The sequence below is a fragment of the Orbicella franksi genome, chromosome 2, assembly GCF_964199315.1.
Source record: "Orbicella franksi chromosome 2, jaOrbFran1.1, whole genome shotgun sequence".
NCBI classification, from domain to species: Eukaryota; Metazoa; Cnidaria; class Anthozoa; order Scleractinia; family Merulinidae; genus Orbicella; species Orbicella franksi.
Window position 1 is genome coordinate 6,548,149 of NC_138146.1, and position 11,330 is coordinate 6,559,478.

Consider the following 11,330-nt stretch of genomic DNA (forward strand, 5'->3'; position numbering starts at 1 on the left):
CTGTGTGCGTCGCGTCGTTGTATAATATCCCATCCGTAACTCATCATAACAAGGCTGTATTGTACTTTTTTATTTATTTCATGACACGTCGGATCTTGATGACAATTAATGCCTGCTGACAATAGTTTATTCAAGAGTCGCCTTAGGCAAATAATACAGTTAATGCCTGTTTTAAATCAGTAATATTCATAGAAAAACCAACGCCACCATTTACTTACCACAGTTGGTATTCCACCTCCCGGGAGTAAACAACTCCTAGTCAGTTCATAGCTCCGATCGAAGGTGAGTGGGCCTGTTTATTGACATATAACAAATGATATATAGAGAGTATTCTCGTTAATGTGCGTGTTATGTAAATTGTAACTTTTAATCATACTTCTACTTATAACTGAATCTACCTGAGTTTATTTTGCCGTAATACGATCCGGTTGTAGATATGACTGGGTGCGGTCTCGAAAAAAAAAAAGATACTACAATTCCACTGTACTTTTTGGCAGCTTAAGTCTAAAAATTCTTGATAATGTATACCTTAATAACAGTTAGTGAGACGCATTTATAATATTTCGCAGGCCTTAAAAAGGCATTCAGCTTTAACCTTCTTCCAAACACAAAATCTGGCATATGACAGCATACTCTGAAAAATTGAATTCGGACTATGTTGTGCGTGTTGCAATCAAAGTTTTAAACAAAAATATGTACATTTTTTGTCATGCCTCGTTCCCATACTGATTCTTCGCGTGAATTTTCCCCTATTCGTCGATTAGTTTGAACCGATCGAAGTTGGCAGATAACGATTTCGTGTCGCAAAAACGACGCTTAACGAAATTTGAGTCATTTAAAGGGTTCGCAAAACAGTTGTTTTTATTGTACTTCTTTTCCTTTTTCAATCATCTTTATTTCTTTTCATCTAGACAGACATAAGAGAACTTAGTAGTTTATGAGGTTAAGCTCACAAAAGTAAGACAAGTTGCGTTGTTTTCGCAATCATGTAATCGTTCGCTGTCACTAAGACTGTTTGAGACAACACCACCCTTGGTCGTAGACATCATTTACAAACGGTGTAATGCATAATTTGCAAACGACGCTAACATTGAGGCGTTGTTTGCTTTGCTACTTTCCACTTCGCTACACACGAATAATTATGAAGCCCTCTGCCAATTTTTCTCGATGTCGCCACCAGTTCAGTATAGATGGTTACCACCCGAAGCTAAACCGAAAGTTCCGTGTAATCGGTATATGAAGCTGTGGTATGTAAAGTGGACCAATAGTTCACTATATATAGACATTAACATTTTGTGTTTGACCTATGAAATTTCTTTGCCTGAAAAATAGGTTCACTGACTGCCAAGAAACAGCAGGCTTCTGGTCCTGAGATAACATAGGCCACATACAGACTGTGAGCAATTTCGGTATCAGTTATGAACGCGAATATTGTGGTTGGTATAGTATTCATAGTCGCTTGCTATGGTGCAGTTTCAAGGTAAATTTTCTTTCATGAAATCAAAATATTCCTTGTTTTAGTAGGGAGTTTCTGTCACGTCGTTCTGACAACTAACTCCTTGATTTATAAAACCAGTATTAGTTTTTAATCCTCTGTAATCTTATTACTACTTTTGTAATTCTATTAAAATTAATTCTGAAAAAAGCCATTTGCAAATAAATATACAAATTAGAATAACCGCTTGCTCGATACCATAGGCGCACGGAATTTCAACATCGGGGGCTAAGACCTTATTAGATTAAGATCTTGAGAATAAAGACGCGGACAACAGCGAACATTTGTACAAGCCATTATTAAAGGGAAACTTAAAAGCTTTATTTCGAGGATGAATTGATGGAGGACATCAAACCCGCGTTTACTTGTTTGTGTTGTAATTAACAGCTTTGTTTCTTGGTTGAACTTGCATTGGAATTACAGGATTAACCTATGAAGAACGTTCGAGCTCGAGCATGTCAAAAAATTCTGCATGTCTGCGCCGATTTCCCACATGTCCGATCGCAACTGCCACGCAGAATTTACAAGGAAAATAGAAACCTTTTCCGAAACCTTTGCAGTGATTTGCACAACAAAACGTTTTCAGTATTATGCATTATTGAGATTTTTATTTTATTTTATTTTATTTATTATGTTTATTTTATTTCTTCCTATTTCGCCCTGTCTTGCTACCCAAATTCATAACATTTCGAGGGAAAAATGCTAAATTTTTTGTATTGAGGCGCGAAACGCCGCCTCGTACGCTATTGCTCAAAAATCATCTTACAATAATTTTGGTACTCTCTCTATATATTTTTTTCACCTCTCGCATAATACATGATCTTTCTCATTAATTTTTCCCTAGTTTGTCGTCCGGCAAACACGATGAGCGTCGCGCGGTCAAGATGGTACCGATGAAGAACATGTCATATAAAACCTTGCAAGACATTCTACGAGTGGCTAAATTGTAAGTACCTCTTTAAACCTGGCGAGGGACGACGTGAATTTAGTATAATATCAAACAAGTTTTCAAACACACATAATTCTTAATTACTAACAAATCGGCACAACACGTACAAACAAAAACAACCAGCGTATAATAGAGAAGAAAATATAAATATATTTTAATCATCACAAACAAGAGAGGGCGGAAAACCAAACATAGCGAAAGAAAAATAAACAAGAACAAAATAAGCAAACACAAATTTTTAGCGTTAGACTCATAAGGTATAACAGTATTCCATACATTACTTTTAAATAAACACATTAATTTAAGAGAGAATTAGTAAAATCATTCTAATTTTACTATAAGAATGTCATGATTTTCGTTACAAAGGCATGCTTGTTTTGTTTATAAGTCGCACATGGCACTGACCTTGTCTATCTAATTATACGATAATCTTTGCTTTTTAAGGCTCGGAGTGCTTGTGGAATGCGATGTCTCTCTTCCGCAAAAGGCTAACTTGGTTTGCAAAGCCAAAAGGTTTATGGAAGTTCTCACGATGAAAGACAAATGGAAGTTGAAAGTTAGCCCGTATGGATTCGCTCTGTTAGATGTGCCAAGTCCCTGGACATTAGTTGGTCGTGATTTCGTAAATCCCTTCACAAGGTTTTATTTAGAGGGATACCTTCAAACTGTCCTAACCACCGACTTAAGTCTTATCGTTTACAAAGGTTTGGTCAATAATATCACCGATAAAGAAATAAGCCACAGCTACAATTACCGGATTTTGTCAAAGTTCTTTGAAATGTCTGCGAAGCCTGGAGGGGTAAGACTAACTCTTTGTTTGTTTGTGTGTTTGTGTGTGTTTACGGTTGTGTCAAATTACTACTAAGCTCCCTCGTGTAAGCTAATGGACAAAATATATACAACAGCGTTTATAAACGAAACCTTAGGCAAGCTGTACACATATAGCATGTGATATAGCGTATGTGCTGGATCTCTCGAATGGCGACTAAGAAGTCTTCATTCGTAGAACAAACCTCAGTGTTTTTATTCCTAAAGGTATATAGCAGGCGGCCATCGAAATATGAAGCCTTCATTGACGACAAGACTGACTGGATAAGTGACAGGTTCTTCACTCAGCAGCGCCTGGCAGGAGTCAACCCTATGTCACTGAGACGAGTTACTCTCCGAGCTGGTAAAACTTCTTCTAAGAATGGTGTCGCTAGAAGAACAATAACTACCTTTCAAGTTAAAGAAAAACATTAAAAACTTTTTTTGAGCTGCTTTTCAATTTTGGATCGTTCTTGATGGTTTTTTTCAAATGCAGGCTCTTTGCCGACTCTTGTACTATTTTTTTTAGCGACAATGATAGTGAAAATAACAATGTAAATAACTGTTATTCAACTTCTATTGATCATGGCTAGGAATGATATTGATAACGATAATAATGATGATAGTGGCAGTAATAATGATGATGATAATATTAATGGTACTGATGATAATAATCATATTGATAATAATGGTAATAATGATGATGAGAATGATAATGATGATGATGATGATGATGATAATAATCGTATTGATAATTATGATAATAATGGTGCCGGATAATGATGGTGATGATGATGGTGATGATGGTAATGATATCAATGATAACAAGACAGGAACAAATAAAAATAAAAATAAGAGTGCACATGTCCTACGTTGCTTTCTTTTAATCCTTCCTTTATTCTCGTTTAGGTCCAGTAGGGTTGGATTGGGAAACACTTTATAAAACACTGAATACAGAATTTGACTGGGGAGGCGCTGTACGAAAAGCTTTGGGAACCGATGACACGTTAAAAGAGGTATTATTACCGTCCAGAAGATAAATACCAAAGGCTTTACAGGACAAATTCTTAAGCCGCACCAATTCGAAGAAAAGTTACTTATCAAAGCGCTTAACTTTAAAACAAAGGGTTTGAGTTTTGTTGTTGCTGTTGTTGTTGTTGTAAACCGACTAATTGCGTGGAGGGACACAAACTAAGTGCGAACCTCTCACTTAACTCGAGGGTTTAGAGAAAGCTCCAATCTAAAGTTCAATTTTGACAACAGTGAAACCTGCATTCAGTGCACCAGATCACAAGCCTCACTAGGCCTCAATTTTTTCCTTAATTTGTTGTTTAAAAAAAAAAAAACAGAACAAAAAAAAAAAACAAAAAAAAAAACAAAAAAAAAAACAAAAGGACACTAAAATGGGCTCCGTGAATGCCCTTTTAAGATTTGACTGTGGTTACTTTTTGCTCAAACAGGACCGGTTCCAGTAGTCGCACTATTAGTATTTCCCAGCATGTTTAGCACATCGCTTGGCAGCAGTTCTTCTAAGATTGACTCAGCTGCCATTTTCATTTCAGTTTTTATTTTATTTATTTGTTTATTTATTTATTTATTTATTTATTTATTTTTTGTTTTCAGGCCATTAATCAAGGTCGAGTCTACGTTCTTCGTTACGAGTTGTGTGACGACCTACCCAGAGAAACGGTGGACCTTACTGACAGAGATCCCAATAGGACAATGTGGGACACACTCTCTCCCATTGCTCTGTTTGCTTCTGCGGAAAATTTCCTAACAAAAACCAATAATCTTGTCCCGGTGGCCATTCAAATGGATTACACTCCAGGTTCAGTATTTAAAAGATTTTATGAAGTTAATATCTACTAAACCATTACCTTTCCGCAACAATCTTTGTTAACCTTGTTTCGCTGTACTGTACTTGAGAAATCAAATAGTGTGGGCAATATTATGATTTGATCTCCTTCTTTTTGAAATTAGCTATTGGCTACATAGTTATCGGACTATTTCTGAGTCAGAAAAAAATGACTTTGAAGGAAGAAAGTAGGTTAAAAAATCAAGCAAAAAGCAAATTATAGATGTCAACGAAAAAAAAGACAAAAATAGATTTACATTTTAAAACAGCCGGGCTTTTTCTTAATTGTCTCTTAAGTTGAGAAATATCATATAGACAAAATAAAGCAAGTAAATAGTAATGAAACACACCAGTGCCTTTTTTTACAAATAACAAATAAGAGTAGTTTTCTGAGCTAAAATCATTCTTTCTCATCAGATTCAGCTGTGTATACTCCTGAAGATGATGACAACTGGATGTTGGCCAAATTGAATGTCCAGGTTACAGATCTCGGATATTCACAAATTGTGGAGCATCTTGCCAAGGTATGTCACTACTATGAATTTTTAAAACTTTCACTAGCTTCACACAATATTATAAGGGAGAAGTTTAAGCGGTGCACAGATCGAGGCCATACCAAATTGAAAAGAGTTCTTAAGTACAAATTCGAGATTTCTATTGGCAAATAGTTCAGTAATCAAGAGCAAAACCTCGAATCAAAGAAAAAATTGGCGTAACTTAAACATTCTCTGTTGCAGACAGCAAAGGGAATACAAGCTACTGGGCCATTTACCGAGGGGGTAAACTGTACGTAAATTATAATAATGATAACTTTATTTACGTGTCAACAAGGTTTAGCATTGCAGCTAATTGGGAACAACTAAAACGAGTTACAATTATCAGGACTATGCACAAATAAAGTTTCAAAAAATCCTAACTATTCACAAGAAAAAAAGCCTATCTATCGTAATCATGAAATACAGAAGCGAATAAAATTACAAATAAAGTTAACCAAGAATGAAGAAAGTAGTGAAGTTGCCGGAGCACTTAGGACATTTGCACCCACTGCTTACATCAATTAAATTGTTTAAATCCCTTTTTCTGAATAAATGTAATTTCTAAAATTCTTTAAACTGAATAATTTAACATGATTGGGAAGTCTGGCCCATAGATTTGGACCCAAATTACAACCAGACTGAATGCTATAAGTTTCTGAGAAACTGTGAGAAAAATACAATAATAAAGTAATGAAATTAACAAAGATTTATCGAGAGGTATATTTTATCACCGCTGATTGGCATAGATTACACTGTTCATGTCAAACAGCGAAGGTAAACACCAAATGAGCTTGTGGTACAGTTCACAGAAGCAAGCTTGGATACTTCTGTTCTGTATTGAGCCACAGTATTTCAGTATCCTATCTTGTACTCTGAATGTAGGAATGAAAAAAAAAAAAAAAAAAAAAAAAAACCAGTTCAGTCTTTCCATCTTATTCGGCGGCTCGTTGAATCATCTTGATGCGATCAATTCAGCTGCTCTTTATTTCCAACTCAGCTCATCAATTTGCAAAGTATAGGCAGCAAGCTTCCAGAAATTTGTTTCATTATTGCCGCGTGTTGGAGATTTGCCACTTCGGCTGGCTTTTATTTGGCAAATAACTTTTAGATCGTTATTTTGGAGTGAAAAGAGAACTTTGAAAAGACAATCTGAGTTCGAAACCGAAAGTTTAGCTCAAGAAATTTGGTCAAATTCAGTTTGTGATAGACAGCTTTGTGTCGTTGGCAAATCGAATAATTTGAAGCGTTCTTATTAACGTCAAGTTTGGTTGAAATTGAGAGTATAAAGTTCGCCGAAAGCACTTTCGAGTAGTTTCACAAAACTCGTCTAAAACAAAAGCAGGTTCGTGGGCGAAATAATGGTGAAGAGATAAAAATATTAACACAACATAGCTAACGTTTCGTATTTATGTTTTAAAGGCAGATATGCCACACGAAGATTAACGATTATTGTTTTTTACAAGGTTCATTTTTTAATGGAGCCATTTTGCGTGATATTGAAACGCACCCTGTCTTCTGCTCATCCACTTCATCAAATGCTCAAGTACCATTGCAGAGACGTGACAGTCCCAAATACCATTGGCGCTCCAAAACTTGTTAACGAAGGACAGTTTATGGATCAGCTATTTGCATTTGGAAATAATGGAACCGCCCGACTTCTCACAGACGCACATCCATTAACCACGTGGGATGTCACAGATTTTAGAAACGAAATAAAGGTATGTGATTCGTCGGTTTCCCTCTAATCTTTGAGGCTAAAAATATTCAAAATATTCTGGTTAAGCTAAACAATTTTTTAAGCCTTAAAGACATGGAAATGAGTTCACACAGACCACAATATTCAATGGGGACTAAATATCCGCAATAAATGTAAACAGGCAACCTTCTCTGCACCAAAAGAGCCTAAGAAGTAGAAAAAAAAGTGAACTCTTTTTTTATGCAGTCTTTCAATGAACTTATACCTAATATTTCTTTTCTTTTTTTACTTTTATCAAACCTTTGACTGCTGCCCCTTTTTGTTCACGTTCGGGGACATAGCTTGGAACTCTAAATTTTTCCAAACGATTACGACATTCCCGATCGAATATTTCACTCGAGAAATGTTCACAGATGATGTAGCTAGTATACTTCTCAAACAAAAATGCAAGTTGAAAGAGCGATATGTCCATGTACAGTATTCCAGTCTGCATTATTTTTAATGGCGTCTTAGACATACTGACCTCAAATTATTGTTTAACGGGAAGGAAAAAACCGCAACGACATAAGTAGAACAAAGATAAATTACGTTTTTGTTTTAAACCATAAATGGATAGAACTGTCTGCAAGAATAGTCCTACGATCCCGGCGCACGCTTTTTCAAAGTTAAGCTGCAGTTTTAATAGGAGCATTTGTGAAGCACATAGCTTGGAAATTGTGTGTTTTGCTGTAGACCAGTTACAATGTAGTGCGGACTTCTTTATTTCTCTTGAATGAATAGAAACGCGGAGTCGATGACAAGGAGCTTCTTCCGTATTATCCTTACAGAGATGATGGGGAGCAAATCTTGAAAATTATAGAAAATATGGTGAAGGAATACGTCGACTTGTAAGTATTACTGCCCGGCGGGAAAAAAAGGCAAACTTGCAACTCTGTATCAAAGACCAACTTCCTAAAAATAGTTTTGATCGCTTGATCATAAATCTGATAAATGTTTGTGGTTAGTTCATTATCAAAGTTAAGTCTGGCTAAGAAAATCTGGCGTTTTGATCGTAAGCCCATCTACCTTGGGTATTGGGATAACAGCAAAAACACTAAATTCTAACAAAGGGCTAACCCTCGAAACGCCAGCATTCCTAAGCTCACTCTGGCAGTTCAGGTCGATGATTTTAAGACTAATTGTTTCAATTGTCTTTTGACGCAGCACAAGAGTTTCATAAAAATATCACTTCCTAACAAATGTTTATACCGAGTATGGTACTTGCATTAGAGCGATACCCTGTACAATGTCCAATGTCTCCAATAAGTGATCAAACCTTAGACCTTCCAATTTCTAGTCGAATCCTCAACCAAATAGCCGCAGATAACTCGTGGCGGGATATGCCTTTGCATACTAGGTACGGGCTTAAGACACTAACTTCGGACCTTCCTTTAGAGTGCAATGTATGCAAATGCAAAAAGTAGATGGGGGATGATGACTTATAGAATACATTTTAACTTTTATTATCCTTGAAAAACTCCTTGTAGGGAGTGTCAGTAAACGTTTTGCATTGTATTGTTTTCTCAGGTATTATTACGACAATGAAGATGTTCAAAACGACTATGAGTTTCAGAGATACCTCGATGAATTGTCCAACGATGTAAGATACTTCACGATATTTGGGGTAGTGCATGGGTAATCGCTCTTTCCACTCAACTCATTCCCCTGGACACGTAAAGCGGCTTGTTCTGGATTTACATGAAGAACTGGACTTCAATCAGTTAAACGCTGAAATCTGCTCTAAGTTCGCCGTGCTATCTAAAAATGGTTTATTTTGTGTTTTAACAGACTCAAGGATTACCCTCAAAGATTGATACTAAAGACGAACTCTGCGATATTGTGACCCGCATTATCTCACAACTGAGCGTCCAACACGCTGCTGTAAACTATCCCCTGTCAGACTACGCTGAATACACTCCTAACCTACCAACCAAACTGTACAACGATACCAGGGTGAAGGAAGGCGAATTCTCCGTGCTACGTCTGCCAAACAGAAACACCTCCTCTGTAAGTTGTGTGACCTTATTGAATACCTACGCTGGAAATGGCATGGTCACGGGTTCAATCATGCGCACCTAGCTTGTACCGTTAGAGCGGTACAGTTTGGTATCGTATGAAAAGCTAAGGCATATACGTTTAAATTTCGTGAATCTGGCCTTAATTATTATTGAGCTCCTTCCTTTCTCCCCCAACGCAGTGTACTTGGGAGTACATTGGAAATGCATTTTACACACTGTATTTCCAAACAGACAAAATTAATAAGGTGAAAGGAGAGAACGTGTCTGTTACCGTTTGTGAGCTCCCTACGGTAGAATAAACAGAAGTGTCCTTTTGAAGGTCGGACAAAGATTGTAGATCTCGTTATGTAGAGTAGATTCTCACTGAAATAACTGTATTTGAATTTGCTTCGAAAGGCAATTTTTCTTAAGGGGTATTCTTTGGCGTTTTCGTTTTTCTTAGACATTTTGTTAATATACGCAGTGATTTGAGTCTGTGGCAGATGGTGCCTTCAGTCAGTCGTTGATCTAGAAACTTACCCAAGGAGACAGATATTCATTCTTTTAACCTACATGCCCGTCAATCACGTATAGGGAGTCAACAACTGACAGCTAACTGACAAAGTCAGTAAAGGCAATTGACCTTTTTTCAAGTAAGGCGTCAGTTAGTCAAGCAGGCACTCCGGCAGTCAGTAATTGAATTTGTGCGTTCGTATTCTAGTGATCTAAAAGCCATGATATACTTGATAGAGAGACGGTGAGTAAAACATTGATTAAAATTGAAAATCAGACAGTCAAAATTCAGTTTTTCTGTTTTCACTCCTCAGATCGAAGCCAGCTTTAGTAACGCACTTGGGCTGTACCGTTTTGACTCCTTGTTTGACTATGGCAACGAGCTTCTTGATCGCCAGGCCGTCGAGCTCGTCAATCGTTATTACACTTACCTCATGAATGCTGTTCAGCCTGAAATGCAGGAAAAGAACCAAAAGAGGAAGGAAGATGCGTTCTTGACCTATCCGTACCTCATTCCGAGATGGCTGCCAAATGGAATTCAAACCTAATCCATCACATTCTCAAAAACGAACTTGTTTTACACGTCTTCTTTTTCACTTGACGTAGCTTTAGAAGCTGGGGGGTGGGGGGCGGGGGGGGGGAATTCTCATATAAAACAGACAGGGATGCTCGTCTCGCTTAGGGGTGTAAAGTTTAGTTTTTAGTCTCGTTTAGGGTGTTAAGGAGACAGCGCAAATATTTGTAGCTTCAAGGTCTCGTTTAGGGTTGCACGCAAAGAAATATAACAAAATAAAGTCTATTTTTGACCCAGATTGATCTCTTTTAGGTCAAAAAAATGCGTGAGTCACGCCCAGATTAGTCTCCTTTAGGGGTCAATCTCAAAATTTTCGACGAGCATCCCTGTCTGTTTCATATGGAATTCCCCTCCCGCCTCCCCCAGGTTTAGAAGGCATTACAAATGCATTGTTTGTTACATTGATTATTAGCTCAAGTTTTCAGATATTGTAACAGAGAGCTTTCCTGTGTTTAACCCACCCGCTGCCACACTCTCTGTGGCTTTACTTGCATCAGTACAATTGTTTCAAGGATTTGATGGAGTTGCACGAATGGGCCGGCTTATAACTCAACCGTAGCTGCATTTAGATATTCATTGATTTCTTAGGGCGTTATATGCATGTATTCTTTTACATACGGCCAACGATGTGCAAGAAAAGTTACTTGCTTTATTTCAATTTGCACTGTTTGTACTACTGTACTATGAGAGATTAAACATTTTCTGTTTTAATGAATTTGTTTTAGCCAGAATTTTATTAGCAATTTACATTTGTGATGTCCCAAGAAAGTCCGTCTGTTTTTGTTACTTTGTGACAAGACTGAACCTACGATTACCCGATCCTTTATTTGTCTAACGACGATCGCTAAACAACGTATTACTATGGATAT

The 11,330-nt window shown here is 37.1% G+C and overlaps 1 protein-coding gene across 1 annotated transcript; it reads left to right on the forward strand.

Moving 5' to 3' along the window:
• Positions 1 to 248: 248 nt before the first annotated feature.
• On the forward strand, positions 249 to 10,503 carry LOC145477927 (allene oxide synthase-lipoxygenase protein-like). Its single transcript, XM_081455805.1, has 13 exons — positions 249 to 282; positions 1,333 to 1,480; positions 2,340 to 2,441; positions 2,889 to 3,243; positions 3,480 to 3,615; positions 4,161 to 4,267; positions 4,875 to 5,079; positions 5,524 to 5,630; positions 7,106 to 7,360; positions 8,119 to 8,225; positions 8,905 to 9,001; positions 9,166 to 9,384; positions 10,202 to 10,503. Exons 2-13 carry the CDS (start codon positions 1,419 to 1,421, stop codon positions 10,433 to 10,435), a joined length of 1,986 nt encoding a protein of 661 aa, XP_081311931.1. The 5' UTR covers positions 249 to 282; positions 1,333 to 1,418; the 3' UTR covers positions 10,436 to 10,503.
• Positions 10,504 to 11,330: the final 827 nt, after the last annotated feature.